A 20,423-nucleotide genomic window follows, 5' to 3' on the forward strand; every position below is an offset into this window, starting at 1 on the left:
CTTCCTCAAGGTCACTCGGGGTCATGACCTTGACAACATATGTCAAGGTCAAGGTCATTGGGGGGGGCTCCCCTAATCTACATATTTACCCTTATTTTTTTATTTATTTTTTTATTTAATATTACAACAATGTAACAAAAATAAATAATGAATCATTATTTTTTAAGGCATTGTAATAATAACGCGTTTTATTTTAAAATAATTTCTATAACGAGTAACGATAACGAGTATTTTTTTTGCAAAAAGTAATGGTAACGGTAATACGTCATTTTTATAAAGTTCCCTAAAGTATCTAATTCTGGAATTAGGTACAATTTAAATGTTTATTAGTTCTAAGCAGGGACAGAATGATACGAGAAGAAACACAAAGTTTAATTATTCAATTATTAAAGTTATTACATAAAAATTTTATTCTCTAAAAAAGTTTGTTAATATAAACTTTACTATAAAAGTTTAAGTGTAAATATAACTAGTTGTACGTTTTTTCCGCGATATCGGATAATTAATTCGCGTTGGAATTATAAAATGGAAAGCGTGTCAATGCTTGTAATTCCTCTGATATAGGATCGGCGATTGAAAGAGTGGCAGAAAATAGAAAAATTCGACACGACACGACAGGCGATTGCGAGTGGCTATTTTATTGGCTTTTTACATCCTTATTAGTCGGTAATGAAGGAAGCGGAACGATGGTTCGATCGTTCTATTCAAAAAGACCGTTCTTTCCACCTCGTCTCTATTCCTCCGGTTTTCTCTAAATGAGTTTTTTATGAGACAATTTCTTCGAGCGAAATTGTTTTGCGATCGTATCCCAAACGTCAATAAGACAGGAACGGAAAACGATAACAATGTGATTTTAAACCTATCAATCAATGTGTGCCACCATCTATGATAGATGCCATGGGAAAACGCCTGTGGGGAGATTCGTATAAAGGGCAAATATACAATTTTTCTTTTATCATAGAAAATAGCCTTTGCTTTTTATTTTTCCACTTTCCTTTTTATTCCGTCGATGAAACTGATAATAATACTTTATTTTGCACGGTCTTATCAGCATTTACAGATGATATATGAAATGCGTATCTAGAAAGAAAGAGAACGGTAGAAAGGCTTAAAACACCAAATATGACTGACACAGACAGCCACAGTTGTTGTTCCGCATTCGTGAATATCTCGATACAAAAGGACATCACTTCTATTTTTACCCAGCGATTCTCATCGCACGGTTGCATTTCGTGCCATTGTCTCGTTCTCGTTTTGTTCCAATATGCGCCTTTCATCGTCCATTATCGCGCACAGATAGTGTACCGTCTGTCAAAAGAAACCGGAGAGAGACTATCTTATCGATGGCGATGCCAATTGCCGCAACAGATGCCTTTTTATCCGGACTTTCGTTGCGAATTGCAAACTGTCGGATCGCTGTTGTGTGTAGATGTATATATATATATGTACTCTAAAAGAGTTTAAGAAGTAATTCCTTGCACAAATTTGAGACGAAAACTTGGTACAACCATATGGCCGAAACAGCTTAGTTTCAAAGATGCAAGGTGTCAAAATTCAGTCATTCGAGTTATTTTGATAAAATTTTAAACTATAAAATTTTATATCAAAATAACTCGAGTGGTTTTTGAAATGTTTGGAAAAAATGAAATTTTTGTTACAACTTTGCATCTTTAAAACTAAGCCGTTTCGGATATATGGTTGTACGAAATTTTTGTCTTGAATTTTGTGTTAGGAATCATACCTTATTTTAAAGTACTTAGTATCCATCATACAGGCATTTGAATATAGAGGCAATTTTTGTTCATTGAAAGTATCGCATCGCGTGGGCGAAAATATCCACTCAGTCTTCATTATTATTTATTTCGATCGTTTTCATAAATTGCGCGGAAAGAACTTCATTATTAAAGGTTCATTTGGTCTGTATTGCTCTATTTCTACCTTTAGGGTAACTCCGGCAAATATGCCGCGCTGGGATTTACGTCGTAGAAGTCAGAAAAAATAGAAGGAGTGGGGTATTTTCCCGTAACTACTTTGTTACATGCCTTTATGTTATATTAGTATTGTGTTATGATTTCAGCTTCTTACTGTTAATATTAATGAATTTATTGTGAGTTGAATCGATTTGTCACTGTAATAAGTAATAACGCCATCATAAGTTATAATCTACATAAAATGATTAATATAGGACGTGTAAAAGGCTTATGCCCAATTTCTTCACCTCTAGATAACTTTATCCAAGAGATATCTCATCGAATACAATGGAGATATCTCCTGGATAAGGTTATCCGCAACTTATCTAAAAGTGAAGAAATTGGGGATTAGTGGTTATTTCGTGATATATACGTGTAGTGGAATAGTAAAGCATGTTTGTATTATTAAGCATGTTTGCATTATTTGTAAATTTTTCATGAGCCGTACATACTCCCTTTCCTCCTATGAATAGCCATATATCCCACCCCTACGAGATATGCGGCAAAAATACAAGGTTTCAAAAAGTTAATTTTTTAATATAAAAAATAAATATTTCGGATTTCAAATATTTTTTTCATAGTAGTAGACAGTACAAGTTTTTACTGATATAGTTCGTTTACTATAAACATGGTAAATAATACTTAATAAATTAAGTTAATTAATAAATTTTTGATAGGTGCGGCGTATATACCGGAGTTACCCTATTGTGTTTTTTTAGCCATTTGCTAAGTCCGGATCTACAATAGGGTTTTAAGCCTTAAGCCATAAGAAATGGGCGAATCACAGTCGTTTATTCTTCTCGGATTCGACTGTAATTGGTCAATTTCTTACGGCTTAAGGCTTAAAACACCTATTGTAGATCCGGGGTAAAGCTCGTAATATAGGCGATCACTCATACAAATCTCTTGTGACATTGATGTCCTAAAGATACCGAAGATTAAGGCTCCGCTAAATACAAATTTGTGTGTCCCTTTTTATTCTCTCCGTAATTTCTCTCTCTCTCTCTCTCTCTCTCTCTCTCAGTCGACCCATAGATTACAGAAATCATATATGGATATATATAATTGAATTTGAATGTAATGAATATTTATTATTAAAAAATGCTTTAACGTGGTAAATTTGATGTTTAAGAAGATATTTATAAGATCTTTTTATTTTATCTTACAAATGTCATATGTTAGGATGTATTTATCGTTGAAGCTGCAATTTGTAATGAAAAATATCTTATGACGATTTTATTTAAGCTCAACATGAAATTTTTCCGATACATTCACTTATAAAACGATATAATCAAAGAGAATATTCTATCGTACAAAATTGAAGTTGGCGAAATTATGTCGATCGTTTAGGATTTACACTGTAACTAGGGTTTACATGAATTTTGATATTTTCAAGATAATGCGCGATCCCTTGCCCAGCAAGAGTGTCGACCATATGATTTCGCTGGGTGAAATCTCCTTTTCTATCTCTTTTCGATAAAATTATATTATTATCGTGAGAAGCTTTAAGTGCAACGAAAATGCAGAGCGAAAAGTATCTTTGTGCGAACGAGAGGCACTTCAATATCATTTTATATATTATACCACCAGCATTTCGTCTAGAAAAACTCTGATAAGACTCAAATCTGCGAAATCGTATTCACGGTCGATTTACAATTTAACGAGATTTCGCGAAAGACTCTTGATGTTCATATCAATCTATGATGTAATCCTTGAAGGGATCTGGAAGATCCTTCGTGGATCGACGATTACCCTAAACGGCAGATTTTACCAGCCTACATATACATATATGTGAAAAGATGAGCTATTAACAATAAGTCTAAAGATTGAAATTTGAAACGTGATCAGATTCGAGACATAAAAATGTTCTCTCTCTCTCTTTCTCCTCTCTCTTCTTCCTTACGGCAAAGAAAATAATCAGCACTTTAAGTCCCTGGGTTAAGATATTTCGTCGGGGTGAAGCTTGAAGGAGTAACATATAATACCAGGATTTAAATGATACCAATGGGAAAATTGCATTTCTCATAAAATCTCTCAAGTGCAACTTTCCCTTATCATACAAGAAGACGCGGAATACAATTTCTCATTTTGCTGTTTGTGACATATATACTATTTATATTAATCATCTGACGTTAAAAGATAAAATCTTTTTTAATGAATAAAGCAGTGTAGTATAAAAGAATTATCATAAAGTGTTTTCTATCACATTTCTATTATATCTTATTTCTATTATATTATTTTTCTATTATATTTCTTTTATAGTTCTATAGACCTCACTGAATAGTGACGAATTAATAAAATTTCGGACAATAAAAAATCTAAATTCTAGAGAAAGTTATAAAAAATTATTATGGAAAATTGTTGGTAAATTTTATACGCGTTTTATTTCTATAGATTTCATTGAATAGTGAATTAATAAAATTCCAGACAATAAAAATTTTAAATTTTAGAGAGATTTATAAAAAAAAGCATTATAGAAAATTGCTTCAAATTTTATAACGTGTTATTTTGCATTTTTATTTAAAACGAAAATAGCAAGAATTTTGCCATGATTGAATGTAAGGTGCATTTTTATGCTACGTTCTTCCATCAATTTGTCTTGTATCGCAGCCAGCGCCGGCATCATGCGTCACATTCTTTAAATTTGAAATATTACGGCTGTATATTTATATATTTGTATTATACATACATATAATATTAGCTATGAAATAGAGCATCTATCGATATTTAATATCAATGGGTATACCATTCGTGAAAATTTTCTTTTAAATTTATGTGATTAAATTTTTATTCACGAAATAAAAAATTTATTATTATGTATATATGTACTATGTACATACATACTGTAGTATTATATCGCGTTACATATTCACACAAATATTTGCATTATATATTTACAGAACAATTGGATAATTGACGGAATGCCGTAGTTGGTATTAAACATAACGCGTTCAATACACAAATGTAATTAACAAAAACAATAGCCAGCATCACGTGTAATTAATACTGAGAATGTCGCGTGTCAGATTTCATAGGGTTTCAAATTTATGGTATTTCAAATGTACTGTTATTGCCACAATGATTATAGTACAATCAACTCAGTAACCTTGATAATATTAATATTAGCGTTAAGACTAATATGCACTATAATACGTATTGCACACAAATGAAATTACATAATTACTACATAAATATTTAAATTGCAAGAGTCCTCAAGATATACAATGAATTTCGGTACATTTGAATAGTTATGCGTAAAAAATATCAAAATTTATAAAGCAAGATTTATTTATAAATAAACTTCCAATAAAATTTGAATAAAAATATTATAAACCTATTCTTCAATTAAAATTATGTTACTAATAAATAAATGGTAATAAGTAAATAGATAAGTAAGAAAAGAGAGGAGAGAAAATTAAGAGTGCTTGAGAGATTAAGTAAAACATAGTAAAATAACGATAATATGAAATCATTTTGCTTACAAAGTCAATTTCGGGACGGTAGGAATTTGTACATTTCAATCTAGATAAAATTGATATCTGTTAGAGTACATCCGTCTTTGATGTTAAAACGGATTCGACTCGATACTCATCGGCTGCCTATAAGATGAAATATAAGAGAGGCTCCAGGAATTGCATAGCAAGAGGATTTTCTGTCGGTGAGTAATAAAAGAGAGAGATGAATGAAACGAGATGGACTGACCGGAACTCACGGAAAGTATTAAAAAACTAAAAACGGAGCGGTCACGTGTAATTATCCTCAATTCTTCAAATTGGAGAGGAAATCTCGCCACGTTCAAAACGAGCTTTGGCGCCTAGATTTTCTTTGATTGAATTCCACGCCGCTGACTTTTCTGGATTCTGCGTCACTTATAGAACGTCGGCGATGTGAACTCCAAATCCATCACCTGCACGCTCGAAAAAAGTTTCTCTCGTGCATATTTCAATGGTGACAAAAAAAAAGTTTCGTATTTTCATATTTACTGGTGAAAATTTGCAATACCGCAATTTACCGATAAAATTTTATGCTGCTATTTAAATTATTAAACGGATAAATTATTTTTTAACGCGTTCAATCGAATGCTTCGTATTACTTCGTAATGTTAGCCACCCAATAGTTTAAACGATAATAATTCATCGGACACTGTTACACATGTTTGCTTTATAAAGTGGACGGAATAAAACACTTGATTAATCGCGGTCGAAATAGAACACGGTAACAAATTCTTATGTAATTAAAATCTCGGAGAAAGCGTGAAACTTCGCGAGAAGTCCTATTTCCATCACTTTCATCAATTACCATTGTACGATCGCCATCAGCATCGTTGTGTTCAGGTGCATTCAAAGTAGGTACAACGACGAAGAAAGGGTGAGCTCTAAAGAAATAGTATGAGAACACAGGTCACCCGTGTACCATTACTTCGTAAATTTTGCCCCTTTCAGAAGTTGGAGCCCTATAATACTCCAAGTAGTTATACGCTGCACCCTCGATATCATTGTTGCCATTAGGTGGCTAATGAGAATTTACAATCGAACTAGTTCAGAATTTACTGAACTTTAGGCACCTGTAATTATCGCTTCACCAAACATTAATGTTTTGTTAATTAAATCATTCCCGATAAAATCTAAAAAAAAAAAAAGAGTTTTACGAATTGAGTGGGATCTTCTATCACGTGCATTGTATTTCTTTTTAATACAACTTTTGAAATATAATCATGGATTGCATTTAATGACATTCCTTTAATTTACAGAATAACGTATTATTAAACATTCATTGTCGATCTTTGATCCCATTGTAAGCACCGAGATCGATTCTTAACGATTCCCTTCGCGCAACAAAAAATCGTTCTTTCAAGTTTTAATTAATCTATTTCTACGGAAACCATTAACTCCCGTGACCGGGCAACTAGCGCGATTGCACTACGGATTTGCGATCTGAATGCGAAAGTATCGCAGAACGTGCTGCGATTCCGCATGCCGGGGCGTGGTCTCGATTAGTTTTTAGTCAACAATTTGCGACCGACACGGCGAGAAATTCCGATTATCTCGCAGAGTGGACCATTTCGTATGCCACGAAGTTTACGAAGTAGTCGGGAGGGAGATCTTTCATCGTGCGCGGTGTGCCGGTAGATTTTAAGGATGCACGTTGAGTATAATGAGCGAATCTCATCGCAAGACGGGGGCCGAAGGCTGTCGGCGACTGCCGGCACAGAACATATATAATGACTGCCGGCAATTAATCAACGTTCCTCGCCTTTCCTCGTGGAATGGTACAGAGAAACCTGAGAAACTTACCCATTCGTGGCTATGAAGTCGCTCCGATCAAACGTGCGCGAGATAACGATTTCAAGCGCTCCGTAACTCTCTTGTTTGCACAGATCTGACTGAACATATGTCAATAATTCGGTTCTGAATTAATCCGAACCGTCGTAGAAAACGAATAGATATCAAGAGATATCATAGATATCATAAGACGAATAGATATCATAAGACGAAATAGAATGTTTTCTTGCACCGACAGGAATAAATTTTAATATGCGACTTTTGAGATGTACAAAAAAATATTAGGAAATTGGGGCAAATGAGACGGCGTGTATTTAATAAAAATTAAACATAAATATATTTAGCTGTTATAGCAGGGGTGTAAGAAATTCTATTTTTTAAACTATTTCTATATTGCTGAGAGGATGGCCGAAACGTACGAGTTTTTAAGCAAGCTAAATATATTTGTGTTTAATTTTTATTAATTGTATTTGAATTTGCGCACCAATTTATTATACTGCCGTACTCTCATTTCTCTTTATCCCAGTTTCCTAATATTTTTAATTTTGAGAGTCCTTATTAAGTTCTTTATTTTTTAATGTCTTCTCCAAATTCTTGTATTCTTATAAGAACATGATAATAATAATAATAATTATTATTACATCATAATAATTATTATAATAAAAATATAAAAATTTCAAGAATAATTATAATTATTCTTACAATTCTTATATTCTTATATGTCTTATATTCTTTTATTCATATTTTCATTTAAATATTAATGTTCTTTGTGATAACATTTGGTACACGTTGACGATATCGAGCGATAACCGACAAAAGTTATGTAGATATTTTCTCTCGGATGCGAGTGTGCAATTCAGACAAATAAATTTCGATGCTTCATTATTATGTAGCTCGCGACGAGCTCGTTGAAACGGAAAGCAACGTGGCATACATTTGAATAATAGCAATACGATGATATGGGTACGCTTTGGAGCAAAGAAGCGAAGAAGAGACCCGTTGAAATATTAATCCTCGAGAAAGTCACAGCACGGACATATCGTATAGGCGGATATATTATTTTTTTATCGACCGCAGATTCGGTAACAGTTGGCGTGGTGTGTTGACTTTGAGATAAATTTTGTCCGATTTTTCTCCAATATTGAATACAGTGCGCTCTATAGCCGAATATGCGCGAATTACAAATACAGGTAAATTTAATGTCGCGCCTAAACTTGATCGCATATAATATATGTGTCCTTGGGGAACAGAATCAAACAGGTATTTCTGCATGTATGTGTGCGTTGCGGATGTGCACTCATGCGCGTGCACTTCGGGTTCCTATCGAAGTCGCGAATCGATTGTAACGGAATTTCAACGAAAAATTCATGCGAGTGAGAGAAAATTTCGCTGACATTCATTATTACAACGTCGACAGATTCAACATTTTTCGAAAAATATTTTCTCGACACGCGAGCAAATTATATTTCGACTTTTAGAAACTTTTTCAATATTATTAACATCGCAATAAAATAAAGTCTATATCATTACCGTTCAAAATGATTTTTTTCCTTAAAGCTTTATCTCACAAACGAAATATTACATGGACATATGTTACCATCTTCGAGAGCGAGAACTTTCTGTGCCAGCGAGACATTTTTATGGCCACTTTTTCAATGGACAACGCGATTCAGCAATATGCTGATCTCCTCGCATTACGTAAGCAGTATCTCGACATACGAACGTATATGCATATAATTATTCATGCCGATGGGTTTCGAGGGTTTTCGAAACTTTGAAGAGAGAATTGGAGATGGAAGCATCTTCAAGGGATTAAATTTGTGGTCGTAGCATTTTCTTCTTTACTCTTCTCTTTTCCCTTTGATTTTTTTTCACAATTATTTATATTTCAAAACAGAAATCTCTCGACAAGAAATCTCGTGACACGAATCCTCAAATGTATAATTTTTTCTTACCTTATGAAAAAAGATCAAAAGATGATTTCTTCAAGAACTGCGAAAATTCATAATGGAAGAGATGAGTGCAGATCTCGAAAGCCATGGAAAATGTTTTTTCGATAAATAAAGACTTGGGTTGAAAAGACTTAATTTTACTTTTATTACTACTAAAGCAAGATGCTGCGAACTTTTCGAGACAAACTCTTCAAGTTCCCGCCGCAAAAATGCCACGATATTACTCTTTAATTTTACCGTAAGAACAATAGCAGCACAGCAGTGCTTTGATAATGTTGCGCAATCAATAATTTATTAGCGTTGCGGTTGCCTGCGTTAATAGACAACTATATTCCTCCGTAATTTCCTCAGGGGTGAATTCAAGAGTTTCTCTGGTGACCCCGTTAAAATATTTTAAAGCAATAGAAGTGAAATTTAAGTGTTAGAATTCAATTTTTTATGGTAAACATAACAATTAACCTCCAGTTGGCACAAAATGTACACATCGTTTCCATGTGAAACAATTTTTATCACATTATATACTATATTTAAAATTGTCTCGGTAGTCTATAATGGCTTAGGACGCTCGTATGGAATACAAGAGATCCGGGTTCAAGTCCCGGCCGAGGTAATATTTTTCGCAATAAATTTATTAACAGTTTCAACATATTAACATCTTTATAATATGATGCTTGATGATAGCATTAAATTATTAAGTTGCTTGTCAATTTAATTCGCGATTACTAGAGTAGTTTTAATTGCGTTTATAATCCGAAAAAACAATTCGGCGCGCAGTTTGAAAAGACTACAATATGGTATATATGCAAGTACATATATAGTGTATATTAGTCATCAAGATTGAATTATTTAAAGCAATGAAGATCCAGCTTCGACCGTAATATTTTTAATTTCTACTATATTTAAAATTCATGGATGCAGTATACTGATTTGTTCACATGTAAACGATGTAAGAGAAGTAGCTGGCAGTCTGACTCGAAAATGGATACTGTAATTCTAAATGTAATTTCTTACAGTTATGGTTGAGCGATGAATATAACGTAATAATCTCTTCGTCAAATGCCAAATTTGCTTAATTTACCGGCTTTAATTGCATCTTATGGTGTTGTAAACTCTTAATAACAGGAATTATATATTCATAGAAACCCTATTCGGCCTCTTGATCTTTCTTAAAGCGTAGTAATCTCTTCCGAAATGAGTTTAGTTTAATTAATAAAATGTAATAACAACGTTCATAAATCGCGATTTCTATTTTACATCGACGATAAGTACAAGGAATTATTCGTCTCAATTTACATCTTATATTTTTGCGCGATTAATTTCTTAACGCGACGCAAGAAAGTTCTAAGATTGCAATACACGCCAATAAATGCAGATTAATTGACTCACTCTGATTCAATTTTTCGAGCAATTTTTATCTACTTCTTTATTCAATTTCATGAAATTCCAGCATACAATCCACCGATGTCCTCAAGCGAATCAGCGTAAAATTTGATTATTTTTTGTTTTCTCTTGTGCAGAATCTGCAAAACTTCTTTCTCGTTCAATGTCCCTCGTCTGGTCGTTTCATTCTTTTCCGAAAGCGCGAAAAGCCGATGTAACTCCTCCCTAAAACTTTTCCTAGTCTAGAGGATTGGTTAAATTATCGATAGCCCGCGGCTGTCTGCATTTCCGACGTAACATATACGTGATGATTCGCGATATGTGCACAGATGCGTCGTACGCTGATGTATGCACGCATGAGAGGCATTTTCGTGTGTGCTGAGATGAATTCGCCAAAGACATAAAGGCCACATGGCTCTTTGGGATTCGCACATAATGAGACTTGCTTGTGGTGGCAGCTTCGGAGGACGAGAAGTCACGCAAGTTCGAACTTGGCGAACAATTCGAAATTTATGCACGCTTCTCTGCATGGTAATGTTGGAAGCACGAATTCACGTTAAGTGAATTATGTCCTCCATTTCTGAAGCAGAGGTGCTCTCCAACAACGTTCGTATCACGCATATTGAGTTTTACAGGTGTCAATATTAATCGATAGACATTTGCGCTTGTGCATTTTTTATTTTGTTTGATTAAATATTATACATAAAGCACAGAGAAAAAATTTACTAAACCTTAACACATATTTTTTTTCAATAGTACTAACTAAACATTGCAGTAAATAAATATTTACTTGATAAAAATGGTAGTTAAATTTAATGGTTTTTGTAATAAAAATAAAAAGATATATATTTACAGCAAATAAATATACATCTGCACTTAGTACTACTCAAACAATAAACTAAATAATATAATATAATAGGTTAATTTCGGTATTTACGCCACGGAAGGATTTACGCTGCAGAAATCAGAAAAAATAGAAGGAATGTGCACGCAACTATTATATTATATGTCTTTATGTTACATTAGTATTGTGTTATGATTTCAGTTTCCTACTGTTAATAATAATAAAATTACTGTCAGTTGAATCCATTTGTCAATGTAGTGAATAGCGCAATCAATGGCAATCGTACATCATAATCTACATAAAATGATTATTACAGAGATTGCAAAAGGTTTAATGATTATTTGGTGATACATAAGTATAAAGAAATAGTAAAGAATGGAGTATAGCAAAATACGAGTGCTCAGTTCTTATATTCTTTGTTCAGCTTAACGTTTTGTATATCCCATCCGTTTGGGATATATGGCACTTTTAGCGGACGGGATTTATACCCAAAGCATACAGAATACGCAAATTGGATTCAGTGAACTAAATGCAATAAATGTGTTACACATGAAATATGTACCTCATGTCATAACATTTGTAATATATGTAAAAGATTGTAATTATTATCTATTACTTTACATACATATATATATATATGTATATATATGAAGTAATAAATAATAATTACAAGAATAACAAATCTATTTATCATTCTTATTCGTTATAAAACTTTGTAAACACATTTTGTAAGTTATTGTATTATTTTACATCTTATTTATAAGTATTATTTATGAATTTTTCATAAATCATATATACATCCCCTTCCCCCTCCTTCAAGTAGCCGTATATATTGCAACCCCTGAGGGATATACAATAAGGGATTGCAAAAATGCAAGAATGTGTGTGTTTCAAAAAGTTCTTTTTTTAATAAGTACACGAAAAATAAGTATTTCGAATTTCTAATTTTTTTTCATAGTAGTAGACAGTACAAAGTTTCCACTGGTATAGTTCGTTTACCTTAAACATAGTAAATAATATTTAATAAATTAATTTTTTGTTTAGTGCGGCGTAAATACCAGAGTTACCCTAAATAAAATGCTTAGTACAATTCAAACAAATATTTAAACTAAAATTTAATACATTTCTTTTCAGTGATAATATAAAAAATGTTAATAGCCTTGCTAATTATTATATATTACAATTGTGTGATTTAAATCCTATTAAAAAATATTTCTCGTAAGAAATTATTCTTTTTATAGATTCTAAAGAAGAATTTTGTAACCTTTCTCCTTTAATACAAGAGACTAACAGGTTCTCTCATCTCCCGTTTTTAACTACTCCATTAAGATTACGCACGTCATTCGGCTTTGTACATGGAATACAATGCATCATAACGATGTAGTACGTTATGAAATTTTAAAAGGATAGCTAGCTCTTTCGCGCGTGATTACAAATGTCAATAAAGATTTCAAGAACAGCAAACAGTCTCTCTCGTCGAATTAATTAATCTTTAACGTTATGTCAGCTTCTCTGATGAGTTATACGGACTTTCCTGTGCAAAGGTATCCACTAATTGCAAAATACATGATGATGACAATATGTACACATACGTTATAAATTTATAATATTAATATACATCATAAAATTTCAGGTTGCATTGCGGATATTGTTCGAGCTTGACAGGTGTTACACCTACTGGCGACTGTCGCACCATTAAATAAACGTCGTGTGTATGCAAAACTATTTAGGATTTAATGTTGCGGAGGCGTACCATAGTGTGAACTTTCAAACGCGTGGTAATTCTCAGCGCTTTGCCTTCATCCAAATGCGGACGAAACAAAACGTGGGTTTAATCGCGCCGCGTTCGTGACCAAACCGCAATTCGTGCCACCTCTCACTCTCCCTCTTTTAGGGTAAACACGAGGTCAGTTTGTTTCGTAAGCTGCATTCGGTATGCACGTTAATGGCATTTGCCAATTCGTTTGAAATCTGTCCAAATTTCAGGTGACCGTCAGAGCGCGAATCGTGCTGGAATTGAAATTTCTCTTTTCCGTTGCTTCTCGCAGAGACTATATAGATCATTTCAACAGGCAGCAGGTTCTTTTTTTTTTCAAATGGATAAGACCTAATCACAGTTAGTTATATGTATTAGAATAATTTTGAAATATTTTAGCGATGGAATGGCATATAGAGTTGACAAAATTATAAGAATTCTGCCTTCAGCGAGCGTAAAAAATACATTTACATATGTGCATTACTTCTTGTACAACGAGAAACATTGTGAGTGGTATCGAGAAAGCCAGAGGTCTCACTTGATTTCGCTATTTTCTAGCGAATGGACGTAATGTAATGCGCGTGTGGAAATTCAAATTACCTGTAATAGAAGCGAGAGAAGAGGACGATGAAATTGGGAAAAAATTTCCCGCCTGTTTAACGATCTCGTTCCATTACTAACGCAAATAGGATTGTTCAATATATTATAATGTAAAGAAGAGTTTTAATTGAACGTACACATTTTTGCTTAGTATATTTACACGAATTAACGCGAAAAATTTCTAGGAATTTCGACAAAGTAAAATTTGAATTGCTCTCTTATATGGAATTATACTCTATACACTGTTTACGTCTGAAATGCGTAGAATATTTATTCGTTAGTTCATATGTTCTTTTTTAAAGCAGCTTTCGTCGCAAGTCTGTGTAACCGAAGAACAGAACGAGAACCGATCACCATCATTAAATTTCAAAGCGCAACATGAGCGAGCATTACGAAGAGTATTTCGTATGCGCTGGAAGCACCGCAAACTGTTGGAACGCGTATGGTAGTTAGCTCACGCTGCCAGAAGATATTCAAAGCTATTTCGGAGACGAGGCATCTGACAACGGTTTCGGCTTGTCGCCGGAGGACCGTGCGACATTGTCGCGCAAGTAGAGAATTTGCGAGCTGTAGAGAGATTAGAAGTAGTTTGAGAAGCTTACAGACAGCGCTCTGGAAGCTCAGATGCCTAAAAATTATAAATTCAAGATTAATTGAGCTTTAACTCTGTCCTCAAGCGCGAGATAAATTATTTATCTCACGCCTCATAGTACGTTAACGCGTTTTCACGATATCTCACCCCCATCCTTTCCTCTTATGCCTTACATTATGCAAATCCGCACAGTGTTTCCTTATATCGCGTATTACATGATATTCTCCTGATAACGTCAAAGTAATCGCGCACGAAGCTTTTGCATATTTTATCATACGTCTCGCGTACGCCTCGTGTAAGCGCATCATAATACAATATTTCTCACAAACGCAGAACTATTTTTTATGATATATCGACGCAAGAGGTTCCAAGCGATATTATCGCTTGGCCGACTCTCCAATACGAAATTTTATCTCAGCGGCCGAGAGGTCTGATTATCGTAAAAATGATGTGATTTAAGCATCATTGTAGAAAAATTGATAAAAATTTGATCGTCGAATACACACACACACACATATGGATATAATATACGTGTGCTTAGTTTGTGTGCTATATTCCACAGATTTGATCAGCAGAGAAAGAAGTAATTCCACTGAAATCATCATTGCTTCTGTGAGCTTAACGTCGCACATGCATATAACGAAGCGACCAGTGACGTCAATTGCCATCATTTAGGTATATTCCTCAATTTTTCGGCGGATGGTACGCGCGTACCATTTCTAAAACGCTTAAGCGATAACGAGAAGACGGGTGCGGGCGGCAGACAAGAGATCTGCTGCCAATAAACTATAAATTTCAAACCGGAAGCCCGGAAAATCCTGGCACAATGTGTTAGTGACAACTGAGAGGATCTGAGAAATTCGCGCGGACTTCAATTCTAGCTTGTGTTTCCCTTTTTTCTAATTTAATACGTATTTGACGAAATCCTATTAACGTCTCGTCTATTTTGTGAGTAAAATAAACGAAATAAAATATTGTACGTAATTTTAAACGTATGAGTGGAAAACGCCATTTTCGGTTCTTCGTGCCTAATAATATTTTTGATAAATTTATGTAATTTCTAATTCAAGTATAGAGAGAAAAAGTTTACGATAAACGCGAGAGGAATTACAAAATTTAATTGTCAAATTTGTTTGCTGTTTATTAAACAGATTTGCATATATGATAAATATTGTGCATTTGTTGCAAATAAGTTTTGTAGCGAATACAAAAAAGAATAAATATTCGTTACACCTATAAATAATTTGCGATATATGTGCAAATGCTGTCATAGGATTAAAGTACGTAGCAAATTTTTTCTCTCTGTGAGCAAACTGTGCGCCGATTATTTGTCGTGCTTTATCCGTGTTTTGAAGTACAGTCTTAAGCTGACGCTGAAATAATAATTTTACAAGTTAAATTGACAAGCAATTTAATATATATATATTCGATGCTAATAAGCATCTTTAAAATCCTGTAAATAATTTATTGCGAAAATTTTCAAGAAATATTATTATACAAACCGCCTTAGCCAAATATAGCATTTTCCATTCATATATATTTAATGTCATCGGTCGATTTTTTCTTAATATTACATAATATTAAAACAGTTTACATCTCACATACACAGAAGAAGCTAAAGATCTATTGACTATAACTGACCGATTGTGTTATATATGTTTTTTTTTCTTTTATTGCGATGCCACTTCAATTGGTTTTGTTGGTTGATGAAACAGAATAAATGCAAGTATTTTTCGATATTTGGAAAAATTTATGCGGAATAACGGTAAGCCGATTTATCGACTTGTATAAGTTAGATTGCATTGTTCCAATAATTTCTTGCTACTGAGATTCAATGTAGACTTGAATAGATTTGGTACAACTTCTCGGGGATCGCACAAGTTCTGTATCGGTAATCGGACACGGAAATCAATTGTGAACGGGGACGGTAATGATGCGGAAGTGCGGAATTGTTTCAAATAGAAATCAGCGTTCATTTGTCTTGCATTAATTCACTTCTCTATTGTGTAATTTTTATCTCGGACATAATGTAAGCACTCGTTTCTAAATTTATCGAATTAATCTAACGTTCTGTGTAAGAAGAGATCCAATTGTATTATTTCATTATCATTAACACAGTTATTGTTAAAATAAAATATCAGGTAATTATTATTAACAGTTTCTACTTATTAGATTAATAATTATTAATATTATATTTCTTATGTATAAAAAATAGGATTCTGAAATTTTTCGACTTTTTAATAATTGCCATTTATACTGAAATATTTGATTTTCATTACTTTTTTTATTTTCATAATAATTTATTTGTTTGGTTTTTTTATTAAGTAAGAAAACGTTGATACTTTCAGACCTGGTATTCAGTCCGTTTTTATTTTAAGATCGTCTTAATTAATGTTTTAAGATACTATTAAATCATGGCTCTGTGATTAACTTATTTCAGCTTAAGACTCTGTTTAACACGGTCTTAAATTAAAAAACCCATTATGAATAACCAGCCTTAGTATTTAACAGTGAAACATGTTTTCTTGCGTGCTAAATACTACAACAATACTATTCTTTGCTAATTAGCTAACTCTCACCTTAGTATCATTGTAAATAAGCCGCAGACGAAAGCGCTTTAAGATATCCAAAGCGTTGACACGCTCGACCGCCAATTTGGCCGCTTGAAGCTCACTGGAACCTTCCGGTCTCGGTACTGCCCTGTGTGTCATCTCAAAGAGACCCAGGATAGTTATATTTATTTTCTCCGTCGGTCTCGCACTCGGTATCGTTACGTCGATCTTCGTCCTGCTGTCGGAATCGTTCCTGTCGCACGTCGCGTTCTCAAATTCACTGTCTGCGATGTTCGAAGTCACTACGAATTTTTCGTCGGAGTTCCCGACTTCTGAGAAACCCGACAAACGTCCTCCCGATATTTCGGTGCCGGGTAGCCATGATTCGTCGTAAGTATTATTCCGCTTCTCGTCCATCTCCGTCGTCTCCTCACTTCTATTGTCCGTTTTGTCCATCTCGTTTACGTCGTCGTTGGAAACGTGATCGTTCGTCTTGCGATGAAGCACGTCTCTGCTGGGACTCTTTGGTAGATCGGGAAGCAGGGTACTCGGGTACCATGTAGATGTTTCTTCAAGTACTACGTCTTCCTTGTGCGGGCCGAAGTGTCGCCTGTCAAACTTTTCAACTTGCGGCGGCACCGGCGGCGACTTGTGATTGATTTTTACGGGAAATTTCTGAGAGCCCTTGAAGCTAGTGAAAGGCGCTTCGCTGTCGATATCGGTATCACTGTCGTTATCAGGCGTCGTCGTTATTTCGCCTACTCGCTGAAAATGATCTTCGTCCTCGTACTCTTCGTGGGATTCCGTCGTTTCGCCAAACTTCTTTATTCTAATCACCGATACGTCGTCACCACTCGACTTGGAGCACGCGACGTTACGGCAATTCGCGGGGGAAATTTCCGCACTACTGAGATCCAAGAAACTATCGACGTACTCCGAGTCGACATCAGTCCGATTCTCGATTTCCGAAATTCTATTGAGTTCGATTGGGTTTTGATTCTCGATTGAAATGGTGCCAATGTCGAAGTCATCGGCAACCGCGTCAATCGCGATTGCATTGACTGAACCGTTCGTGTTCGCGTTCGTGAACTCATTACGAACGTCATTTATTACGATATCGTCGCTTTTGTGAAGCCGGTCGGCCTGGCTTCCAAATTTGCGTGCGCCGTCGCTTCGATTATCAAGTGCATGTATATTGCGACGGTTTAAATGAGTTTGCCTCGCGGTCCAGAAACCGACAATCCCGCTTCGATCACTCGCGAGATTATCGCGGTGCTCGTCAATATCGCTCTTGCTCAATCGGCTTGAGATCTCACTCCTTCGTAAACTTCGATGGACCGAATAATTGCTCGTGCGTTTATTCGCATGATTAACGGGAGTTTCGAATAAATTATCGCCGTTTAGATTCGCTCGTTCCGCCTTGAAACTGACTTCATTACGATCTCGTCGACCCCTCGTCGGATAACTGACACTTGGAGCCTCGCGCGAATCCAACTGATCGATCGGAACGTCGATTAATGCCTCCTCGGCATCGCGATCGTGAACGGAACTCTCGGGTAGATTGCTGGCACTTCGGCGAGGTCCATCTAAAATTGTTACGCTTGCTTCATTACCACTATCGCGAAAATGAACTTTGTTCACAGCCTGATTCATCAAGTAATAAGGAGTAACTTGAAGCTTTGGCACGTCATGTCGTTTTTTAATCAAATTACTCAACCATTTCTTCGCACTTTTTTCACGCTGCTTCATACTTTGAAAATTGCTTCCGTTACGAACTTGCCGAGTTTTCGCAGGATTACTTAATCGATCGTCAGATTTCCGTTTTGAATAATTACTTGCGTGTTTAGAATACACTCGATCGTTAACACGGCTTGCGAAGATATCATCGTCGAAATAAGCTCGTTTTGTCATCGACGGATCGAGTCCATCGTGGTTCCACTGAGTTTTTAGCGAATTACTGGGATGATCGTCACTGGCCGCGTCGCTAGCACTTTGACCAGCCATGCTTGAGGCTTCGTTTTCGCGTTGCATCCATTCCGGGATCACTCCGGTAGCGCCAAGGTCTCTCCACTCCGAGTGTCTCCGTATTTCGAGGTAACGGGGAATCGCGCTCAGGTCACGGCTCTGGGGCCTCGTCTTCTCGTCACACGTTAAGGCTGTGCGGAGTGAGGTAAGGCCTAGAAGGAGAAGGGTCAGGCAGTGATGTGCCTGAAGGGCTCCGGAGGAAGAGAACAACAGGAGGAGACGAGAGAAATGCCACTGCGTGCGGACGCGCGTCATAATCAGTCGTCGATTCTGTGACGACTCGAGGCGCTCTTCCGGTTCCTCCTCATCTGCAAAAGAAGAGATCGTGTCGTGAGACTGAGTCCGAATCGTCAGAAATCAAAACGATAGAACGCGCGTTATTATTATTACACAGACAGTGAATGCAATTGAAAATAAAAGGCTATTCGTGGATAATCAATTTTTGTCGAGCTTGATTTTGCAAGTCTTTATTTTGCAATTTTAATTTAGAGATGCACTTAACCCGAGAATAAACACTTGAAATATTTTTAGATTCCAATGATGGAAAATATAAACTGTTATGAAATATCGTTTGATATACATTCTTTTAATAACTATTCTTTATCTTTAAATATGCAATTTCGTCGAAAACTTGCAATAAAAAAGCGTATATTAACTAAAATTTTTATTTTAGAAATACTAACATATTTAACGTATTTATTTTATTTGATATTTGTTTGGTTTCTATTTACTTTAAAACAAATTGTGATTAAATTTTATGTTTATAAATGTTCTCAACATATTAAATAAAATAAATCGGAAAACAAACAATAATATACAATACGTTGTTATTAATAATGATTTTAACTTTAAAATTAAAATTTAAAAAAACACTCCAGATACTTATTTATGTTAAAAAATCAAGTGACTAGTTCTCTGAATTAACATTATATTTATACAAATTATTTTTTGCAAATATTTCCTCTGCATATGTATTACCGTAACGCAATAGGATGAGTGTTCTTCGTAATACACAAAATCAATATCGAGATCCATACTTTTTATTACGTTCTTCTTTTCTATCTCTGAAATCGAAAAAGTACTTGCGGATAAATCAGGTAACGCGCAGTACAGACAAGTAAGTCGTAAAACTATTTGAGCCTTTCGCTATTTATAGGCAAAAAGTTTATTCGCTTGTATTACAGATACCACTCTCCAACTCTCCAGCATCAAAAGCTTTCGTATATCTCGCGCAAAGAAAAGTTTTGTTGTTTTTCTGCAAAAATTTTTTATATTTCAATCCGCATTCGCAAAACTCTTACCTAAGACTTGTTTTTGTAACAAAGGAATATTACGCGTGTATATAATAATACGCCCTAATTATAATTTACAATAATTATCGAAATATTATAGTGATCGTAATAAAGCTCGTCTGTGTAATTGGAAAATAAAGTAATTTGCTAACGGAAATATTCATACGTAAATTCTCGA

At 34.8% G+C, this 20,423-nt stretch overlaps 1 protein-coding gene across 1 annotated transcript in view; it reads right to left on the minus strand.

Moving 5' to 3' along the window:
- LOC108764905 (uncharacterized) overlaps nucleotides 1-20,423 on the minus strand; it is a 63,818-nt gene that overhangs the window by 29,938 nt on the left and 13,457 nt on the right. The window contains exon 2 of the mRNA XM_018513310.1: nucleotides 16,956-19,261. Within this exon, the coding sequence (XP_018368812.1) occupies nucleotides 16,956-19,261 (2,306 nt within the window). The remainder of the gene's footprint in view (nucleotides 1-16,955; nucleotides 19,262-20,423) is intronic.

The sequence above is a fragment of the Trachymyrmex cornetzi genome, unplaced genomic scaffold, assembly GCF_001594075.2.
Source record: "Trachymyrmex cornetzi isolate Tcor2-1 unplaced genomic scaffold, Tcor1.1 scaffold466, whole genome shotgun sequence".
Classification (NCBI taxonomy): domain Eukaryota; kingdom Metazoa; phylum Arthropoda; class Insecta; order Hymenoptera; family Formicidae; genus Trachymyrmex; species Trachymyrmex cornetzi.